Here is a 23,631-nt window from a genome sequence, read left to right on the forward strand (position 1 = left end):
TGAAGTGATTTCACAGTGATATGCAGTTCAAAAATTTTTCCTTTTTTTTAGGTCACATCCTAACTGTTCTTTAAAACTTTGTTACTAAAAATGACTTGCCTGTGTTGCATCACGTGTACATGTTTACAATTAGCTGCAGGGAGAGACCCCCTTGAGCAACCAGTACCTTCCTCCCCGAATGGTCTACACTCCCTCATTACTTCGTCACTTCATGGGGTGTGGAAGGAAACAGCTGGAAGGAGTAACCTTTAGTCTTAAATCAACACAATAGGAGGGATACAACTCATATGACTGAGCGCAACCTACTTCATTGAAAAGGCACTGACATGCCCCCTTAGACCAGCTCAACAACCCTGATTGTGACAGCTGTGTCCATTGGTGGTCCATTGTCAAGGCTCTTCCTGAGGAACAAATTTTCCATACTTGTGGGCAGGGTTGCAGGTAAAATTTGCAGTGTCCGGGATGAAGTTTTTAGAAGTAGGCTCACTCCTCTACAATCCCAGTGAGTAGGCTATATCATAGAGGACCTTAAAAGACTCCCCTTATACTGGACAATATTCCAGGTCCTGATGACAAGCCCTGTTTGTGGGAAATGGGATGGCTCAAGTTTATTTTATGTTGGATATAATTGTGTTTGGACTTGAATGTTGTTGAGCTTGACGGCAATTGATTTGCTTAATGTTCTAGAATTCTGGACTGGAATTCAAAACTGAAAGACAACTTGTGAGTTTAGGATTTACTGTTGTTTCTGAGTCACATATTACTCATGCTTCAGTCTCTTTGCATGTCATCCCAGTAGACAGTGCGGATTCTGGCTGGATGCCTGCGACCCTGCAGGACCCCTTTGTCTGTCAGGAAGTTTGGCTCCTTGCTTTCTGTCTCTTTAGTTTTCTTGATCTGCCTCATCCCAACTGCGGAGACCCATCACCACTCAGACATTAATGGCCAATTGCACAAGAAATGGAAAGTGTTCTTGTCCCTACCCTATTTAGTTGTGACATTCTCCTTCCAATGTTTTGCAGCAGATCTAGTGACAGGTCCTGTATTCCCTTGAATGGACAAAGCAACTCCCACAAACTCTTATATCTGTTTGGGAAGAGCTAGTCTTGAACAGTGTTACTAGCTGAATGGTGTTTCTGCAGGAGGTGGTCTGTATAAATGGATTTGGCAGGGGAAGTGATGGCTCCCGCTGCTGGGTGAGTGGACGTCTATGGGTCTCTATCTTGGCCTTTACTGCTGGTTCAGCTTGGAGCTGACCTTCTGCTCACTTCACAGGGGCTCCGGAATTTTCCAAACCCCTGCCGATGGGTGTTTAGGATTGATACACAGTGGGGCATCCACAGCTCTCTCAGAGAAATGGAGAAATAACCACCTTGGTGGAGACTTGATTCACTTCCTCCAGCTGAACTGTCTTCTATTACAAACATGCCAGATTGGAACAGAGGCTTGCAGCTTTCAGTGCTAGTTAATAGCTCATTGATAATTAGTACATTATCATCAAAGCCAATATTCTACCACAGTTCCCTTTCATCCTAAAGAGAACAATTCTGACCTTGAATATTGAGAAACGCTGTTTGGTTTTTCCTAGATTTCCCTATGAATTAATTTGCTTTTTATGCAACTTGCAGCCATATTCTCCAGTCCCTACTCGTCCTGAACTTTGAGTTACACCTCTTGCCTATTGCATTGGGATTTCCTGCCCTAAATGATTGCAAGATATTGACTTTGCTTGAGAGTCACTTTATATTGTATTTTACCAGAACAACCTTTAGACAACAAATCCAGTCTTCAACCCCTGAATAAAACAAGTTTTTTTCTTCAGTTGGGGGGAATTCCTGAGCAGGACATGACGACCGCGTAGGAGAACGTTCTACGGGATTCCTTCATTCAGTCAATGTGCTTTGAAAACACAAAGAGACCCAGAGGAAATAAAGCTCGTAACTCCCCTCAGTAACCCTTCATCCTACAAATTACTCTTTCATCTAGTGGCTGAAAGGGTCAAAGTTCAAGTTCATGAACTAGCATGTATTTGTTCATGCCTTTGGGACGCCTGAAAATCTTCATCTCTAGCTGGTTACTCGTAGCAGGTGGCTGATAATAACGTCATAATCTAGCGAAGGGCTCGACATGAGGTCTCATACAAAGAAAGAAGACGGAAGATCATCTCATATAATTGCACATTTGCTCCATTACTACTTAAAGCTTTTGTACACATGGTTTATGTTATTGTGTGTTTGAGATGTTTTCTATATATGAGTTCCTTGAAGATGGTAAAGAGAACCATATGTGAAGTTTGAAGGAAGGGGAGGAGGGGACTTAACCAGGTTGATTGCTCTCTTAGGGCACGAGGTGGGGCCACAACATACATCTCCGCTGTTTGCGTTTGTCTCCCTGGAAACCTCTGATAGCTCGGCTGAGTGGACAGCAGATGTTGTTAAGTGTGTGTGTGTGGAGGAGTGGTCATACAAAACTTGTGAGAAAGTCTTTTAGCTCATGGGGCAATACATCATTGTCACTCACACACACACACACAGTTTCTTTTTCCTGACTGTGCAATACCCTTCCAGGAAACAGTCGTCCTTTCCTTCATCCATGCAAGCTTTGATTGTTTCATTTCAGTATTTTTCAATGACAAATCTACTGTCACAAGTCCTGGTTAAGGCCAGAAGTTCAACTTCATCTCATGAACTTGCAGTTATCATCTCTCTCATAATCAACCCCACAATGGACATGGTGTGACTGTGAAATGTAATTTTTTGGATTGCAACAGTGGCATCTGCAGATATGAATGAGTCTCTTGTTCCCTTTGTCTCTCGAATATTCATTCTTTTTTTATTTACTCATTCCCGTGCCAGAAATGTTGAAATGGCTTCACGGGGACAGTGAGATGGTCATTATGCTGTGCTAAAGGTTGTTTGTTGCCATTCCCTTCGTTTCTGAGTTCACAAAGTAAAGCTTTAAGCTTGACCTAATCAGATCAGTTTTTACTGATATCAGATAAGTAACATGAGAGCTGAGACTTGTTGGTAATGGGATTTTGTATGAAATTTACAGATTTAATTTTTGATCCCACTTGACGTCTGCTGTTCCTTAATAGTTCTGTTAAAGTGTTACTCCAACCCAAAATGAAAATTTTGTCATCAATCACCTATCTCCATGTCGTTTCAAACCTGTAAAAGCTTTGTTTGTCTTCGGAACACAATTTATGATATTTTGGATGAAAACCGGGAGGTTTGTGACTCTCCCATTGACTGCCAAGTAAATAACACTGTCAAGGCCCAGAAAAGTATGAAAGACATCGCCAAAATAGTCCATCAATAATGCCAATAGTCCAATAATGCCATCAGTGGTTCAACCGTAACGTTATGAAGTGAAGTGAAGTGACATTCAGCCAAGTATGGTGACCCATACTCGGAATTCGTGCTCTGCATTTAACCCATCCAACGTGCACACACATAGCAGTGAACACACACACACACACACACACACACACACACCGTGAACAGTGGGCAGCCATTTATGCTGCAGCGCCCGGGGAGCAGTTGGGGGTTCGGTGCCTTGCTCAAGGGCACCTCAGTCGTGGTATTGAGGGTGGAGAGAGCGCTGGACATTCACTCCCCCCACCTACAATTCCTGTCGGCCGGAGACTCGAACCCGCAACCTTTGGATCACGAGTCCAACTCTCTAACCATTAGGCCACGACTTCCCAAATTATGAAGCGACGAGAATACTTTTTGTATGCAAAGAAAACAAAAATAACGACTTTATTCTACAATTCGTCGTCTCCGCGTCAGCGTAGCACCATTTTAGAGAGTATCCGCTGGACGCAAACTGCGTACGCTGTTCTGTGTCAGCCACACCACACGCTGATGCGGAGGAGACGGATTGTTGAATAAAGTTGTTTATTTTTATTTTCTTTGCGTACAAAAAGTATTTTCATTTTGGAGTGGCGTAACCCTTAAATAATCATCTTGGTAATTTTGATAAAGAACAAACGGAAAATGATAGGACAGCAATTATTTCCTTGAGAATCCTGTTATAACTTTAGAAATAAATTGTATTGTAAATTATTGGAGGGTTTACATTGTGACTGCAACTAATTAGCCACTTATTGAAGTTCAGTGATTCTGTTCCTTTAAAGCCAAGATTTACTACGAACAGGTTTGACAGCTCTATGTGATATCCTCCATCGGGAACTAATCTGTGCCTCTGAAATAACTCTGTCCCGAGGGGCTTGAACTTGTGTGGTCATGACATGGAGAGTCACAGCAGTGCCATGTGATACATAGCACACAAACATCCTCTTTATCAGCTTATTTATCCGCATCATCGTAAAATGAGGCCTATTACACATGGGTGAATGGCTTCTGGATAGTTCTTTTGGGAAAGGATGTTTTCAGTGGATCAGTTATATGGTTCTCAAACTGTCTCCATCTGATAATCTGTGAAAGACTAACTCATAATTAACTGATTGTGTTGAGATTAATTTTATTATAAAGTGTTAGTTGTTTTACTTCAGTAGCTTGTGCATCAGCGTACATAAGTGTTCAGTCTATCTTTAATTTCAGTGAAATTAGCAGCAGTCTAGCACAATGAAGTCAAGTGATTTAGGAAAATTTTATAGGTGCCAATAGCATCACATGTTGCATTGTGGACGGTTGCCAATTCTATTCAGAATTTCAGCTTGTCGTCTTTTTTCCGGCTTTCGTGATCAAAAGAGCAACGTGTCTCTCTTTGTTATCAGCCATTACATAATCCCTTAACATGAATGAGCGAGCGAGCGAGCTAACAGGTTATTAGTGTGAAATTAATGCTGGCACTACTTTATTTGGAAAAGGCTTTGATCCTCATTGAGAATAATAGGATACCAAGAATAGCTAATTAAACACAGATCTGTAGCAAGATGATAATGTACTGGGTTTTCAGTATAAGGTTATTCAAGGAGAAGATCAACTTTCTTATACTACTACTTTGCCATATTCTACTCTTATCTATTGTGTTGTTGTTTTTAAGTTAGTTTTGCAAGTTTTCGTAAATGGTCTGGGTGGATGAGGGAGGGGGCTTTATATTGTAAACTTTAAATATGACAACATTGTACATCAGACTCTTATTTCAAAAGTGCAAGGAAAATCCTGTTTTCCATTATGTTCTCTTTAAAGTCTTTTTTGCATCCTTCGATGCTCTGACTTGGATTGAATTAAAACTTGGATTGAGCTTAAAACTCAAACAGTTCAAGGTAAAATCATTTCCCTTGAGGAACTCTCTCTAGATAAAGCATACAATCACGGAGAGTTCACGGCTGAGTGAAAACTACAGTATTTGTCAAGCTTCATCCGCTGTTATTGGAAAAGTTGGTGCACCTAGCAGGAAGTTTCAACTTTTACTCTCTGACCAGGTCAGATTTTGGACGAAATATGAAGGTAATGTCACTTTTATTCAACCTACGTTTTTAATATCTAGGCCTATCTGTGATGAAGTTGATATGGTTGCGCATTTAGGTTCTTTTTGTGCATCTCCATGGTAATTATTACCAGTTATCTGTTTAGAATCTGAAAAATGACAACATAGAAAGATACAGCAGAGACTGTTTGTCTACGGTGTGCTTGTTTCCAAGATGGTTGCTCCCTAAGTTACGCTTCCTACACTTGGGGAATGTGTTGACGGCTGTCAGGTGAGGCTGCCCTCCTGGAGCTGCAGTGCTACAGGCGGATCTTGGCACATAATTGTACATCAGCCATGAACTTTACTGTCTGGCTGACAGACAACCACGAACATATTATACTGATACGCAAGAATACCAATACAGTCATCAAAACAGCAGTCTTAAGAAAGGAAATATGATTTCAGACACACTATTGACAGTCAGACTATTAAAGACTCGTGTTTTTACAAAAGTTGCATCCACTTGTCTTGGTTTGAAAGGGGTCTAGTGGTCAACTGGGTTCTGATAGCTTGAGTTTCGGACGATTGTTAGCTGATATACTCTGCATAGAATATAGTTTAATAATAGAAAATGAATCTGACACAGGAATCGCTGAAATGAACTCTTCCCCGCCATTGACGGACTTTTCTGGCTTTACGCGTTTTTACTGTTATGTGATCTTATTATTTTCTGGAAGAGTAAACCTCTAGATCAAAAATGGGTGTAGAAAGCAATCTGATAAAAGATGCATATGCAAAAATTACGATCATCAAACAGCATATAAATCAAAACTGCCTAACGTTACCGAATGAACCCAGCAGGCACCGGACATCAATATAACGTCAGGTTGACTTTGGACATTGGACAGACGTTGTATTTTGGTTGAGAATGAAACAAATCGGGTTGAACTCAGTATTTGACGTTGACTTAACGTTGGATTTTGGTTACACAACCTAAACACAGCAAAATATCAACGTCAGCTGACGTGATTAGTGATGACATTAGATGTTGGATTTTGGTCACCTGACGTTACAACCGAAATGTAACCAAATATCAACATCTTATGACGTTGCTGCAGCAGGGAATTGACGACCCAGAAAGTGTTATAGAACTGTGCAAACTTTGCATGTGTTGATGGATGCGATCGACTCCATCTGTTTTGATCTTCCATGTTTGGACGTAGTCTTTGACTAAATGTGATTTTCTCAGCTTTTTGTTTAAAGCATTGTTTTTTTTAATGAAATTTTCAACATTCAAGTGTTTGATTAAATATTTTGTTAGTTTGTTTAAAAAGCAGTTATCAAAAATGGGGCTAACAGTGTTTTTATACTGTATTTGTACTGTATAATGTGCATTACCTGCTCACAAGATTTTGGAAAAGACTGCAAACCCTATAATCTTTTCATATATTTTAAATTTTAGAAATGATTATATTATATTATTAACAATTATATAAATAAATTCTCAAATATTCCTAAATCACTAGAGAACTTTTACACCAAAATAATGGTTAACGAGAAACCCAGGAGTTTACTTTTAATGTGCCTTCATATCTAGACCATAATGTTTGCATTTGCCCATCTATTTTCACTACACCAGAGCAAGTTTACCTAATGAATGCGTTTCTATCCCTCACTACCTGTTTGTGTGTGTTCATGATCTTCTAAAATGCTTGAGATCACCAATTTAATGAGTTTGTCTCCGTTCCAAGATTACGTGCAGGTTGAGTAAGAGTGTCATGTAAATGTGTGTGTTTGTGTGGAAGTTTTTTGACATACACTGTCCGCATTGTTCAGAAGTCAGGGGAGGTTAAAGATTAACCTCTGGCCACAATGATTCTGCCCTTCCCTGATACATCACACAAAAAGAGCCGCACTATGACGAAACATTAGAAATGATGGCCTGATTTGATATCACATCAGTGTGTGTAAAGCCACAACTGTGGGCTATATTTGACCGTTTTTATCAGTGCAAACAATAGGTTTCACACCGAATGCAAACACTTGATAAGCACCGAAGAGCCGTATGAAAGGGCAAGTATTATCAAATCCAGTTTGAACCAAGTGTAAAAACAAGGTGCAAGATCCAGATGTCTGTAATTGAAGGGGAAAGTGGTCTGCGATGAGGTCTTGTGTTTTTGCATCAGGTAATGCACTCGAACAATGAGATACCTGTGGGAAACATGGAGCAGAACCATCGGAGAGGGAGTAAACAGTGATGGCGTGTGTTTGCGTAAGACCACGGGGAAGTACGAACACGCATCTGCACCTGTTCTGTTGGTATTGCTCAAGTCAAATAGTAGGCAGAGGGAATTGTGGGAAAGGGAGAGCGATAACAGGGCATCGTCTCCATAAAAGTGTGGCTTTATTTCAGGCCAAACCACGAGACAAAGGCTTTTGCCGGCTCGCAGGATTTCCTGCATGTCCTCTGGCTGTCAATCTGATTGACTGTCCTCCCACTGGACTTTTGTGAACTGTCTCATGGAAACCATTTATTTATAGCCTGTCTTATTCGGTTTGTCTCTCCCTTTTTCTCTTCATATTGGTTCACTTTTAATTAGTGCTCATATCCAAATGCCGCCATTAAATTGCATAGAATTTGTACATTTTCTGATATCCTGGATTGAATTCATGTCTGTTTGGTCTGATTTGCTGTACTGCTTGGATGTCTGTGTACACAACAATCATGATCCTTACTTCCCTGATTTCATCTGAGATAAGGTGTGTGTACTGTATGTGTGTTATCTGTGTTTACGTTGACAGGAAAAGTTTTACGAGAGAGAGATTTATGAGCGTGATATCAGTGTGGGACATGTCTGTCTGACATGTCTTTTGATACCCGTTTTACCCGTGTATAAAAGTACACAAAAATGCTAAAATATCTACTGTAATATAATACAGTATTTGTGGTTTTACATGTTTCTTGACAAAATATAAAAAAGCATGGTACACAGCGAATACACTATGCCTGCAGACGCAAAGTAGGCCATGCTAACCTTGACCTCGTGTTCTAGTTCTAGTCTAATTGTGTTATAGATGTTAAACGCTGACACATTCAAACAAACGGACTAGAAGAATATGTTGTTTATCAGAGGGATATAAAGTGCTTCCAACCCTCTGGATTGCAGGTTGTGGGAAATTTACTTGTGCTGGATGCTTTTAGAGGCCAGTTATGAAATTTGATTCTTTGTGGTGCAGATTTTGGTGCAACAGAATATCTTTGAATAATTTTCAAAATCATAGTCATAAGAGTTAAACATTAAACACGTTAACAGGAGCCTAGTGTGATTAAAATTGCTTACTAATTTTAAATAAATAAATTCATGGGGCAAGACATTAAACCAGTGTACCTGTGAAAATACATTTTCGAAACTACATAAGAAATCAAACGTGATACTAGAGTGATCACTTACTGAGAAAATTACATCCAGAATTTATTACTTCTGTTAGGATCATGTAAACACAATAGGAATTGCGTACTACCTTACGCGCCAGAGAAACAGGTGCGCAATCATCTTTATATTTTTGTCTTTGAACTTCCGTTTTTGTGGTAGCTCTGTATACATCGCTGTTGGTGAAGTGGATACGTAATAATATATTTTGCGCAAAACTGGAACAGGCTATCGCATAAAACATTTGCGAATAAAGCACCGTTTCCATCCAACAAGTCAAAGAGAACAAAATCGTCACTTCCTGATAAACTGGCACTATATAATATCACTAAGAAAAGTAGGAGAAGCCACTTAATATGATCATTTTCATGATGCATTACTTGTACCTCAGAGCGAGCAGATGAAACAAATGCTTGCGGAGGTGGGTGCCTGTTGTTTGGGAACGCAGTCGTGGAAGACAATTTTACAAAAATACCTAACAGACTTTGCTCAGGCATTTCAGAAAAACAAAAACAACATTTCAGATGCTGAGTAACGAGATCGGGCCGCTAATCAAGTTATCCCATCCCATCATTCAAAGTCACATGACTTTTGTGATGTGCATGGTGGAATGTATTCCGTAAATGTGTTTATCGTACTCAATTGTGTGCATACATTTTAATGCACATTTATGTGCATGTTGGCGTTTCTATCCAGTGGTTTTTTTATGCAATATTCCAAAATGTGCATAAAAATATTCCAAAATGTGCATAAAAATAGGTGGATGGAAACATACAACTTACATTTTTACGGATGAGAATCAGAGATTGTGTGTCACATTCACCGGACAGACATAAAAACGTATTTTTTTTAATATGTAGTTCAACAAATGGTATCAAATCAAATCCCTGGGAGCTTGTGAACAGCTATGGCATTATAATATGATTATTTTGTTGAGCGTCGTCTTGTCATCTCCGCGACCTGCTTCCCTTGGCGTTTTTACAAGTAGAAAAGGCCAAAAAAAAGCATTGCATTGACCAGTTTTCTCTCAGAACGATGATCTGAGTTAGTTTTGTCATTTTCGATGGAGCATGAATGACATATAATGGTGATTTATTTAATTTTTTTCACACAATCGCGACAGAAAATCTACATTCTGCCCTGAACTCAATGGCGGAGAGCCAGCACGATCCTCCCAGTATGGCGGATAAACGAAGCAGTTTCCCAGAACCCACTTTCTCTATAATTGACAACTTAACATCTTAAAACACTTTTGTATAGAATAATTAATAAAGATATCATCTGCATGTTTCTGCTTGTACCATCACAGAAATTCCAATGGTTTCCATTAAAATACCATTATGAACTATTAGCTTTAAGTAAAACCATTACAAAATTCCTTTTTGTAGTGTGTTTTGGGAATTTTCCCAATAGGATTTAACATCTCACCAATAGAATCCATCACATACCAGTAGACACCATTATAATTTCCATTAAAACCAATACAATTCCCATTATTCCCATGAAATCAATTGCATTTTCTATTGTGTTTTGGGGGGGTTTCAGCAGTTAAGCCCTCCATGCAAATGTAGATTTCATTGAATGCTAATTTTGCTTGCTTTTACAAACGAACAAGTCTATATTGTTGCCTGTTGCAGATGCTGTCAATTGTATTGAACCCAAAACATTGATTGAACGCATTGGAACACAACTTGCCAGTATTTTGAAGTGGCACAATTTTTTTACAAGGTTGTTTTGAATCACAACTGTGTTCTTCTAATCTATGCGCTGACTGCTCGTGGATGTCATGCAGTCGTTTATATATCTCTCACACACACTGCGTATCGTAAACACTGACCTTTAATTCTTCTAGCTAGGACACGAGTGGGCGGGGCATAGTGGACATCCTGCGTTCCGATTGGTCAGTCGCATTTGTGCGCTCAGAGAAGGGGTGGATTAGTTGGGTCACGTGACCGCTTCAGTTTCTCTCACAACTGAAGCACATCCTCACAAACACACACACCCCACAACCGAAAATCCCCCTTTTACGAGGGAAGAGGAGTGTCGCTGAGTGAGAACTGCGTTTTGCGCTTTACTGAGTGGAATTGGGGTCTATTTGTGGAGTTGGGGGTTGTTTTTGTCGTGTTTAATCCTTTGAGGTAATCTGGGATTCTTGAGGCGGGAATGAGAGAGATGCGCTCGGGCGCTCACTGGACTTTCACTCTGTGAGGAGCAAACAGGTGAGTTTAACGGCTTAATAATTCTGGATAAACACCCCGTTTTGTTTTCTGGGTTATGTTTTAACGACGAACTGTCGTTTAGAGACAAGTTTTGTGGTTAAGCAGATCACACAATACCGTCGGATGCAATTTCAACAGCGGTGAGCAGCTTCAAAAGAGGGTCTTATTCTTCAACAGACACTTTTTTGTACGTTAATCCTAACCGCTTTTTGTCGCATCTCCTGTGAGTTTAAAACGTAACGTTACTGCTTTTTCGCTTTCATTGTAACTTAGTTCTTTTCTATTCTGAGTGTGAGACCCTTGTGCCGCGACTGAAATCTGAGTCCCCAAAATCTTTATAGAGCTGCAAAAGATAAGAGAAATAGTAGTGCATACTAAAGATAAGCAGAGAAATAGTAGTGCATACTAAAGATGAGGGGGTGTGGGAGGATGCTCTACAGTACTTTAGGACTCACTTATAAAAATATGTGACCCTGGATCACAAAACCAGTCATAAGGGTCAATTTGTTTAACTTACATATAAAATACAATTATGACCATTTAAATAAAAATGACAATACAGTGTATTGTTGGCTATTGCTACAAACGTACTTGATGAAAGTCGTGGCATTTGTTAAATCTGTTTGTTTTTAATCTGAATTCTTTGTCGGTTAGTATGTTAAAAGTGCAAAGGTGAGCCGGAGAGGCTGTGATTGGTAAGTAGTGGATGTAATGGCTCATTTGAAGGTGATTTTTGCTATCTGAAATTGGATCCCTGTCACTCAGCATCTAAATTGTGTGAGAAAGCAGCTACACAATGAGCCATTGACTGTAGGACACACTGTGAATCTTGTGACTCGTACTGCTGGTGTCCCTGTAGTGTATTTTATTGTCTTGTGTGGCTATTGTATGACTAGTGTCCTTTCTGTTATTGCAAGCCTGTCTATGCAAGAGAAATCCTGCACAGCACTTCATTATTGCCTGTATTCAGAGACCGAACAGCTGTTGTAGAGAAGATTGTTTCCCAGTTTCTTTCCTCACATTTCCCACACTTTTTTTTTTTTTTGTTCCCTCATACTCCCACCCTGACAGTTTGAAACAACAGCAACACGTCCCAGATCAACACACTGCTTTACATAAAGCAGTCGATTAGCTGAGATTGACAGTTCATGTTATATAATTTCACGTATGGGACATCTGCCGCCTGTCCCAGTAGAGTCATATCCAGATTCATATTTGGCAGATTTTAATTCCATGATGCAGTTTATTTTTTAACAGATGTGGGAAGTTTTAAAATTATATTGTCAGATGTAGCATAAAAGTGGTCCATATGACTGCATTACTGCTCAAACGTTTGTGGTCGGTAAGATAAAAAAAAAAAAAATGTTTTTGAACGAAATTTTATATGCTCACTAGGGCTGCTTTTATTTCCTAAAAAAATACAGTAAAAACTGTAATATTATTGCAAATCAAGATAACTGTTTTCTGTTTGAATATATTTTAAAATGCAATTTATTCTTGTGATGCAAAACTGAATTTTCGTAATCATTACTTCATTCTTCATTGTCACATGATCCTTCAGAAATCCTAATAATATGCTGGTTTGCTGCTCAAGAAATTTCCTATTATCATCAATGTTGAAAATAATTGTGCTGCTTAGCCAACATTTTTATGGAAACTGTTTTTTTTTTTTCATTTTCTCAGGATTCTTCTGTTTACAGTATATATTTGAAATAGAAATACATTATAAATGTCTTTACTGTCACTTTTGATCAATTTAATGCATCCTTACTATTATTTTTATTATTGTTACTATTAAGTTTCCTGACCCCAAAAATTTGAATAGTATTGTAATTTCAGAGTTGTATTGACTACAGCTACACACAATTTAATATGGACTACTTTAAAGGTGTCTCTTTTTCCTCTTTCACTTTCATTTTATGGGAAATAGCATCATAACCATTTAATTTTATGTTTTGTAGAAGAAAGGCAGACATACAACATAAAGCTGACTAAACCTCTTTTTTGGATCTTAAAGGGACAAATACTGTGGTTATTGTCTGGTAATATCCACCCACCTGTTGTTGTTGTCATTGTTTAGAGTTGTTCATAGTTCTGTCTTTCAGGCTTGGCAGCCTGTGTGTTATGTTTCTGTTTCTGGGTGGGTGTGTCAGAGTTGTCATCATCTGTCAGCACAACAGTTGTCTCTAGTGCTCGCTAGGTTTGAATATTGCATCATGAGTTGAAACATGTGAGCTTTGTGTGTACGCGTGCGGGTTTGTTGTCTTGACAGCATAATAAACTTAAGCGGCGTTCCCTTAATCTCCCCCCTTTAGATTTATTTGATCCATTTTAGCATTTGTATTTATGTTTGTGCTTACTTGGCTTTTCCTCCAAGAATGCAACTCTTATTCAGGTTAATGTGGTTTTTGCTTTCTTGCACGTGGTGAACGGTGTGGTGTAGTATTGCCGCTTGTTGGTACGTGTGTGTGTTTTCTGGCAGAGTTGTGTGTCTCTAATCTGAACCATCTTTCCAAGTGCCATTTGACCTGAATGAGCAGCTTAGCAACGTACAGCAGAGAAAAGAAGACCCCCGCCCCTCCCGAGTGAATCGCAGAAGAGAGCGAGTGTGAAAGCCTAGAGAGGTACAGGTGAAAGCTTTTACTGAAGCTTGGGAAATGCCTGTCGCAGTCCCAGCTGAATGTCTGGAGTTTGCAAAGCGTCACTATTAAGATATCTAGGATTAAGGATTTAAAGAAACCTCGAATGACAACTTCGCCCCATGAATGTATGGTTCTTGAAATCATGCTGTCTGTTCAGGAGAGGTGTGCTATTACTTTGATCAAACTTACTTTTTTCACCCGTTGAGTAGTAAAATGGTTAAATCAAATCTTTAAAAAGCTAAATCTGAGTGTCTTGTTTTTTCACAGCTTTCACAGGCTTACCAAAAATAATTACTGAGTTGTTCCTTTTCACGTTTTCTGGGTTGGTAAATGCACCAGGGACCCGATTATAGCACTTAAATACGGAAAAATCAGATTTTAATGATGTCACCTTTAAAATCTTACGAACCAATGGTAGTGAACCATCTGGAGAAATTCAGTGCCCTGTAATTTTTAATGCTCTACAGCTTTACTCACACTAGAGAGAGAAATCCACATGTCTGGGACAATAGTGTGTGTGTCAGAGAGAGAACAAAAATCAGGCTTAACTAAACCTGATAGTGTTATAGGATAGTGCTGCCCTCCTGTTGGTTGACCTGACGCCACCCTTCACTGTTGGCGGGACAGGCACTCTTTTCTTTTTGTCGAGGGTGAACAAAGAACATGGTTCATTGTGAATAGTGATACTCTCAGCAAGTGAATTCAGCTAACGTGCGGTTGCCTGTTTTTTGATTGTATTGATCGGTGGGCTTATGTGCGTGTTGTGTGGGATGACGAGTCTGTCCTCAGGGCATTACTGATTGAGACTGTTTTGCCTGTCAAATGAAGTGCACAGACTTCCTCTCTCAGGTTTTTTGATTTAGTATGTATTGTTAGGTGTGTACTGGGGATGTGCAAAAATAAGTTTTTGGAGATTTTTCATGAACATGCGCATATACTCCAGCTAAATTTCTCTCTTTCTCTCCAGGTGAAGACAGCAGGAAAATACAGTAGAGATGAGTGGCGATTCGAGAAAGGGGGTGGTGACCACTCCTCCGCCCCCCAGCGTGGGGAAAAGGGAGGGCTACTTCGACCGCATCGACGAAAACGACCCTGAATACCTGCGCGCACGCAACATGTCACCTGACCTGCGGCAAGACTTCAACATGATGGAGCAGAAGAAAAGGGTCACACAGATACTACAGAGTCCAGTAAGAAAACACACACTGAAATGACACTTCGGTGTTCCCAGCGGAAAATGACTGGGCTTTTAAAATGTTCTTGTAAATCTCGTGCTATGCTATTTCTTGTATTTCTTTCTGGAACTGATTGATCGTAGGCCTTGATAGTTGGGGCTTATGCACCTCGATTTTTGAGGAAAAAAGCATTATTGTGGATAATTTTGGAAATATTCACGCAAAAAATGAGACCTATGATCAGTTAGTTCCAAAAAGAAATACAAAACCTGTTCTAATTGAAAGAAAACAAGTTGATAAAAAAAAAATTAAAACCTATATTTGGTAATAATAAAACATTAACTCGCGTTTTCAGGACTTTTTTGGGTTAAAATGATCAGAACACAGAATGAGGATCAAAAGTAAAGTTTCCAAAAGGTTTTTTTTGCAGGGATATCATACCATGGAAGAATAATTTTTGGTTTCCCAAGGAACCTTCAGTGAATAGTTCTCAGAACTTGTTTTTTTTTTAGTGTGAAGAACATTAAAAAAGTATATACAAAAAACATTTTCCACTTGAAAGAACCTTTTGTGCACTGGAAAGGTTCTGTAGATGTTAAAAGTTCTTCAAAGAACCATCAATGCCAATAAAAGAACCTTTATTCACTGTTGAAAATAAAGGTTCTTTATAGGAATCTATGGTTCCATGAAGAACCTTAAACATCCATGGCAACTTTTCAACACACAAAAAGCTGTTTACGCCGGGAAAAAGTTTCTTTAGTTTGTGAAATGTCCATCACACTAACAAAAAAATGGTTCTTCTATGGCATCCCTTTTGGAACCTTTGTTTTTAATGTTTTGTAAAGTTGTTATACTGTACAGGGATGTTTTTCCACTTTTCCACTGATTTAATCAGCAAGAATGTGCTTTCAACGTAAAAGTGTTTACTTATAGATTTTATAGGTTGTCTCAAGCCATGTGGTTTTGAGTAAATGCCACACTGCCATGAAGTTTACATTTTAAAACTTGGCATGGACCTCTAAAGTTGGTTTTGAACCCAGCTGGTTGCACCTTACACTACCTCTCTGTTGACAATGAAAGATTTATGGTTAATTCTTGTCAGATGAGTAGGTTTGTCAGTCGTTTAATTGTGTGTTTGGTGTGATGTTTTGCGTTACAGCTCAATCGTGTGCACAAAGCCACAGCTGCAACATAAAACCATCTGGAAGACCACACCCTATTACACGCACACCACTGACTTCCACATCTTGTATATAAACACAATCCAGCCAGCAAAAGCACCTCTGACCCTACAGTAGAGAGAGATTATAGCGAACGCACACACAAGCGAGATTAGTTAACACACACACACACACTGCTGGAGAGATTATAGTGAACATACTGCACAGATTACACTCCTGCAGACATTTCAGCAAACATACTGTTTTTAAAGGAATGTTCAGAGTTCAATACAAGTTAAGCTGTATGGATGGCATCTGTCACATGCTGTCAGTTACCACAGCAAATAAATCCCACTCATTGTGAAAACAACTACTTTTATTCAGCAAGGGCACATTTAATTAGTTAAAAGTGACAGTAAAGACATCTATAATGTCACAAAAGATTACGGTTTAAAATAAATTCTTCTTTTGATCTTTGTTCACCAAAGAATCCTGAAAAAGTATCAGGGTTTAGAATATGAAGTTGTTTTCAACTGATTTCAACATTGATAATAAAAGATTGATAATATTTGATAATGATAATATTTAGTTTTGAGCACCAGCAGTTGCTGAAAATTCACCTTTTCCATCATAAATGACATTTTAAAATAAACCAATAAACCAATTCTTGATCTTTTACCTTGTTTATGAACTTAATGCTGTTTTGGAGTGGAGATTCTTGAGGTTTCTTGTAAAATTATAATAACTGTGTAATATTCAGTTGTTATTGCATATTTGTGTTGAAAGAAAAAGCATCCAATTGAAAATGTGTGCAAAATGGTCTATAATTTTAATTAAAATAAAAAAAATATATACAAATAGAAATAATATAATAATAATAATAATATCGAGAAATCTGAACTACTTTAATAAAAATAAAAAAATTTAAAAAAAAACCTAGAGAAGCTCTGTAGGGTTTGAGCACTGTATTTTCAGTATGTGAAATTGAAATAGATGCTGTCATTGTAATGCATCAGGGCTCTACAGTGCGACCATTTCAGTAGCATTTGCGACTGAAAACTACAGCGTTCGACTATGAAAAAATATTTAGAGCACCAGTGCGACTGACCAGATCAGCATATTTGTGTTTGCGCTGAGGGAGCTTTAAACGTTTCCAACGTACTTAACGTGTTTTTGCAGAGTTGAGTAATTTATCACAGACATATTCTCTCATTATAACAAAAAAAAGTGTAGACGGAGTGTAAAATAAGAGATTCATTGTGCAGTGTAAGGAGCTTCGTTGATTTTAAGGGAGTTTTGTGAGATCGCGATGAACTAAGATGAGTGACCGCTTTTAATGATTATTAAGGGAGTTTGCAAATGTGATATTGATTTAATACAACAGTTCATTAAACAAGAAGTTAATATTAAGTTACTTATGTCTGACTACAACACTATTGCCTTATTTCATCAACGAAAATAGTTTCAAACAAAGTCCCAGCTAAGCCGCTGTGCATCTCCATTCAAATACAGCGGTGTTTCATTTATGAATGAACTGCGTTTTTAAATGAATCTAGTAAGTCAACGATTCAATTGCCCATTCATAAAGACAGTCACGTACTTCATTCCTGAATGAATCAGCCGTTGGAACGAATCAATTAAATGAATGATTCAGTGATAAAATCAGTGACATACCGCCACCTACTGGCAGTTTTAGTTTAATTTTTAAAGTATCTTTTCTGTTATTTAAATCATTTAATATTTCTATATTCAAAATGTTATATTTAAAACATTAACCTCAACATGAATTTATGAATTTAATTGCACTTATGCAACCTCTGAGCCTCATTAAACATCTGAAAATACACCTACAAGTCACTTGTGTGTTCTTCTGTGCCACCTCTGTAGTTCAAATTTATTTCTTAAATACTGATTTCATTTGATTGGTATCTTATTCTACTTGTTTTTATTCTGCTGTTTTAATTAGAAACGATAAAAAGCTTATAAATATATTTTTTTGAATTTGACATAAAAGATAACATACTTTTAATAATGTTAGAAAAATGCCATTACAAAGGTAAAAATAAAATTCCCTGTAAATCACTTTAAGGGGTCAAATATCACCTCGTAATCGGAAGGTTCATTTTTTTTATCAGAATTTTTGATTATTGATTTGAAGGTGCTCCTAAATTTTTGACCGTGCTCCAAAATATTTTAAATTAGGAGCACAAGCGTTCCTAAAAAGAAAAGTAAGCGTAGAACCCTGTCCCTGTGATTGTGATTAAAACAGAGGTGGTGTGACAGTATGGTTAATTACGGCAGCGCCGCTGGGCTTTTTTAGCGGCAGCTGTCCGAGCACGTGTTTCTGAGACGCTATATACTCTTCTCACTCATCCTTCACTCTGTGTGGAGACGAGCCAGGCAGGGCAGGCAGCAGGTGTATCGACACACAGGCCTGTGTGTTTACGTCTGCACCATCCGAGCTGATTCAACAAGCCTCTCTTTCATCTCCCTCCCTCTCTGCAGGGTTTCTGCATATGTGCACACACGCAGAAGAGCGCTGCTTAAATTACAAGTCTCTCCGTAGACTGTTTTAAGGTCAGACTATTATAAGCAGGGCGGAGTTTGCGATGCTTAGGCCTCATCTGTGCTGTCACAACCAAAACAAATGAAGACATCTCAACGTCCCCGCTCAGGAACCAAGCGGAAAAATAGCGGTTTGCACTGTCCGCTGATATTTACTTAGGAGGTGAAACAACATGTTAATGATATTAAACTGTAATGGCACAATTGAATTTGTCTCGAATTTCCTCCCTTGGGTTATTTTTAGTTCCCCCACTCCCCTCTGTTTCCCTCTTCAGCATTAAAGCATGCCATTCCCAGTCATAGCTGTTTTCCAAGAACGCTGTGGTTTGGGTCGGTCGGGACACTAATGTTTGAGAGGAATTTGTGCTGAGAGGCAGGCGAGATAGTTCATACCCTGTCCTGAGCGTCCACTTCTCATTCAAGCACAATTTAATACTCACACAGGGAACTAGAGTCCCAGGGTATCCCCATCTCACCTTTGTACTTAAAGGTCCCATATTGTACACCTTTCTGGAGTTTTATTTTAGGTTTGGATGTCCTTAAGAATATATATTCGTGGTATAAGTACCAAAAACCATCTCAATATATTTTTACAGCTCCTTTCTCATGAGCTCTGATAAAAACAGGTCGATTTGGCCTGTCTAATTAATATTCATGAGCCTATCTTCTGATTGGCCTGTTGTTTTCTGAGTGATGCACCGCTAGGCCAACCACAGGTAACTAGGGTCATGTAGGACCGACGTCACAATTACGTCACCGCGCTAAGCTGTAAGCAAAACAAAGGGAAAATTGCCCTGGAGATGGCCCATTCAAACCAAAGCAGATTCGGCTACATAAGGAGTTAATATCATCTTGTTGTGATGTTGGGTGCCAGAATCGACGTAACACAGCCTCAAATTAGAAATTTGATCGCATACCTGCTGCCACTGCCAGACAAAAACCGACGACAGCTGTGGTTAAACGCGATAAAACGAGCGGACTGGACCGAAACGATCGTCAAAAATGCTCGTGTTTGCAGCGCACACTTCTTATCAGAAAAGGTTCAATAAAGTATTGTATTTTGTTGTTATGGGTGCGTCTGAAGATTTCTTGCATCTCACTACTGTCGTGTATGAAATAATGTCTGTGTGCATGTGTGTAAAACAACAGACTTGACGATCTATATATATTCATTTGTAATTGTATACATTGTTGTGATTAATTGTGGCTGGAGTAATATTGTAGCAGTAAAAATAGTTGCCTGCTGAAATTGAAATGTATTTACATCTTCATCATGACTAGATAAAAAAAAAAGATAGACACGGTGAGATTGTCTTTACTATACATGTTAGATGTGATCCACCTCATAGTAATAAGCCTGTCAGATCATCCATCCTTTGAGTGAGAGTGTAACATTACAGGTCGGCCGATCTGGTTTCTTCTGTTAAAGTGAAGCTTTTTGACATGTTTCCGTGTTGTTGTTGCTCATGGACGCCATGCTGTCTGGGGGTTTGGCAAAAGGACGGAAGGCGGTGCTCGGGATGGTGACTGAAGGCGGTGACTGAGTAGATCGGAAGTCACGTTTTTACGGAAGTCACAGCAGCTCGTGAAAAAACACAGCAACTTTATGCAGGCTGTGTGCACTTTAGGGTGGACTGATTGTTTTGAAACTTATATGGTAGTTACATAGCCCCTAGATCTGTTATAATGAAAAAAGCCAGGAAATTTCAGTTTTGACAATATGGGACCTTAAGCTAGACTTGGCCGGTTTTGGCTCGGGCTGCTTCGTTTGAAGTGTGGCCCGTGTGAGGCGGATGGGTTACTAAAGCAAATTCACCAAATCTGATCAATACAGACTCTGGCCCACATTACAATGTCACAAAGCTCAGATAGCACCCATCTTCCCCCATGACAGATACGGTTTTATGGTTTGATATTAATGTAGTTACTATGTTTTGTGTTGTTGTGGGGTTAGATTGACACCGCTTTGATCTAGTGACAAGTGTGGGCATGTTAGCCCATGTTTTTGTGATGGCGTATCCCTACAAGAGCATGTTGGCTGCAGATTTGTTTTTTGTGGCATGTTTGATGATTCCCACGGTTAATCTTCCTTCATGATGCAGTTCACCTCTAAAGCACTTTGCTAAAATATAAAAATATTCACATATTCAGTTCAATTATTTTAGTTCCTTTAGTTCGACAAGCATCAGTTTTACCATTACCCAAACTTAAAGGGATAGTTCACCCAAAAATGAAAATTCTGTCATTACTCACCCTCATGTCGTTCCAAACCCGTAAGACCTTCGCTCATCTTCAGAACACAAATTAAGATATTTTTGATGGAATCCAAGAGTTTTCTGACCCTCCATAGACAGCAAAACAACTGAAACGTTCAAGGCCCAGAAAGGTGGTAAGGACATAAATAGTTAAAATAGTCTATGTGACATCAGTGGTTCAACCGTAATTTTATAAAGCTATGAGAATACTTTTTGTGCGCAAAGAAAAAAAAAATGACTACATTCAACAATTTCTTCCACTGAACCACTGATGTCACATGGACTATTTTAACTATTTATGTCCTTACCAGCTTTCTGGGCCTTGAACTTTTCAGTTGTTTTGCTTGAACGTGTCAGTTGTGTTTTTGTCTATGGAGGGTTAGAAAGCTCTCGGATTTCATAAAAAATATCTTAGAGTTTTTAAGTTGAATGAAGGTTTTACCAAACAAACGTCTTTGGAGCGACATTAAGGTGTGTAATTAATGACAGGATTTTCGTTTTTGGGTGAACTAACCCTTTAAAGCTGCAGTGAAATTTGGGAAAAATGTCACCGAACAGCTGGTAATGTGCTTCACTTTTACAGTTAAGATTCACAACCCCTTACCGTAACGTTTTGGGCTATTATGTGTCATGAATCAACGTCATGAATTTATGGCTTCTTTCTTTCTCTTTTTTTAAAGTGTATGTTTGAATGAGGCTATCATTCAAATCCAAACAAACTTAAGGGACAATTTAATTTGCTTCCTGTTTAGTTTGTTTCGCCCTAGATTAGGAAATCGAGCCCCAGCGAACTTCACTGACCCACACACACTCACAAAGTCCCAGAGTTTGGCAGGGACGGCCCGCACATGGATACGCAAACACCATGCCCACTTCCCTGCGGCTGCTTGGCGACTGTGACTATGGAAATCAGATTTTCTTTAGCTCAATCTCTCTAGACCTGTGGTGTGCACTAGGATGACCTTTTGGTGGCAAGTTAAAGTGCTTTATGGGACACACATATCAGTCAAAATGCATCCCAGAATGGACATAGAATTTGAAGAGGAAGCTACATTTCGGATTGTTGTTTTCCTGTAGTCTTGGATAGCCAGACTTGCTTGAAATTCTGGCCAAGAATTAGACCTGTGAAATGATCATGTTGTTTGCCAATAACCTGGCAAATCTAGTGATTCGTTGATGTTTATTGCAATCCGGTACCATATAAACACAACTTCAAAAAGCCATGATTTATCCCAGTACTTGCAGTTTGCATAAAACCAATCAGTGCAGATTTGTACTACTGCTTGACATTTTGTGTGCAAAATGCATCAGACCATCAGTGAACAGAGTGTGCCTGCTGAGACTAGTTTACCTTCCTTTTTCTGATATGCATATATATCTTTGCATACTGTTTGCATGTTTGTATCTCACCAATCTCAAATACAGTGCCGAGTGAAGTTGTACATGCCTCAGTTCACATCTGTTAATAAGACAAGTCTGTAAGTGTCTGTACAATAAGAAAGAGCAGTCATTGTAACTGAGGCGTCGTGTCAGTTTGAGCGCTCTGTCAGTGTCTGTTTATCCTGTGATTCATTCTGTCGTCTGAGCTCTTTGATCACCCTGTGCCTGAGACTCCAAGCTGGTGTGTAGAATGACAGAGCTTCATACAGAAGAGCTTAGTACTGCTTATTAAACCAGTTCCGAATGGTTTTCTTCCCTACACATTAAAAATAAAATGTTCCAGTAGACTAAAAATGGATTTTGGACGTACCCGAAGAATTTAAGATGGTACTTTCATCCTTCACTACCTTGTTTTTCTGTAGAGAGTCTCCTTCAGCTATTCAGAGTAAGTGGAGTAGGCCTATGGGTTAATAGACTTAACTAGTCATCAAGAGACAAGTGGAAAAAACATCTCTTGTTACTGGGTGTGAGTCATCTCTAATCTCGTGTTTTCTTTCTCTTTCAGGCGTTTAGGGATGAGCTAGAGGGACTGATCCAGGAACAGATGAACAAGGGGAACAACCCCACTGGACTGCTCGCTCTGCAGCAGATCGCAGACTTATTCATGGCCAGCTCCGTAGCCGGCTTCTCCACCTCCCCCCTCAGTGAGTATCACACCATAGTGTGGCTCATCTACACAGGAACAGATTGCCACATTCCTCCAGTCCTCCGATGTCCCAGACTGTTCAAAGTTACACAGGTCGCTAAATATCAGATATTCCCATAAACAGATATTGAGGTAGGAAATATGACTAGCCGACTCAGGAAAGCCTTCGCATTCTTTCATCTTACTTCTTCCTCCCTTACCACCCCATCCAGCCCCTCCACGCATGTATCTGTTTTCTCTCTGCGCTCTGCTATGCGGAACTAATCAGCAGAACTTCAGTGAACCCCTTTCAGTGCTTTCTGTACATTCAGAGGCATAAATCTCATAGGTGTCTGTAGACTATGCACAGATCTAGAACATAATCTAGGACATATAATGGAAAAAGGTATGAGATTTAGAAATAAGACTTTGAGAGTTTTAGATATAAAAATTATAAAAATGTCAATGCCATCCTCTCTTTGCCCACATCATTTATGTAAACAAAGTTGCAAAAACAGGCCATTTAAAATGTCAAGTTGTGGTTTTTGAATAATGGCTACCCACATTTGCACAAATTAGGTCTGTTCAGTGGAGATTTTCAAAGCAGAAGTTCTCAGTCATCCGCTGTATACTGAGCTCTAGATTTATCCAGCTGGAGTTCTATAATGAGTTCTGAAATGAGTTCCGGAGCATAGTTCTGGAAAGAGCTCTGGAACACTTGGCGATCTAAAGTTCAA

At 39.1% G+C, this 23,631-nt stretch overlaps 1 protein-coding gene across 6 annotated transcripts in view; it reads left to right on the plus strand.

The window, feature by feature from the left end:
* Nucleotides 1-23,631, plus strand: part of LOC306867625 (gamma-adducin-like) — a 90,942-nt gene that overhangs the window by 46,340 nt on the left and 20,971 nt on the right. For 4 of the 6 annotated variants that reach the window (XM_079413395.1, XM_079413398.1, XM_079413399.1 and 1 more), the window contains exons 2-3: nt 14,642-14,864; nt 22,775-22,913. In XM_079413395.1, the coding sequence (XP_079269521.1) occupies nt 14,670-14,864; nt 22,775-22,913 (334 nt within the window). In that variant the 5' untranslated portion in view covers nt 14,642-14,669. Of the gene's footprint in view, nt 1-10,742; nt 11,033-14,641; nt 14,865-22,774; nt 22,914-23,631 lie in introns of those variants that run through there. The other 2 variants (XM_079413394.1, XM_079413397.1) reach the window with 2 other exon arrangements.

Source organism: Barbus barbus (genome assembly GCF_936440315.1).
Source record: "Barbus barbus genome assembly, chromosome: 49".
NCBI classification, from domain to species: domain Eukaryota; kingdom Metazoa; phylum Chordata; class Actinopteri; order Cypriniformes; family Cyprinidae; genus Barbus; species Barbus barbus.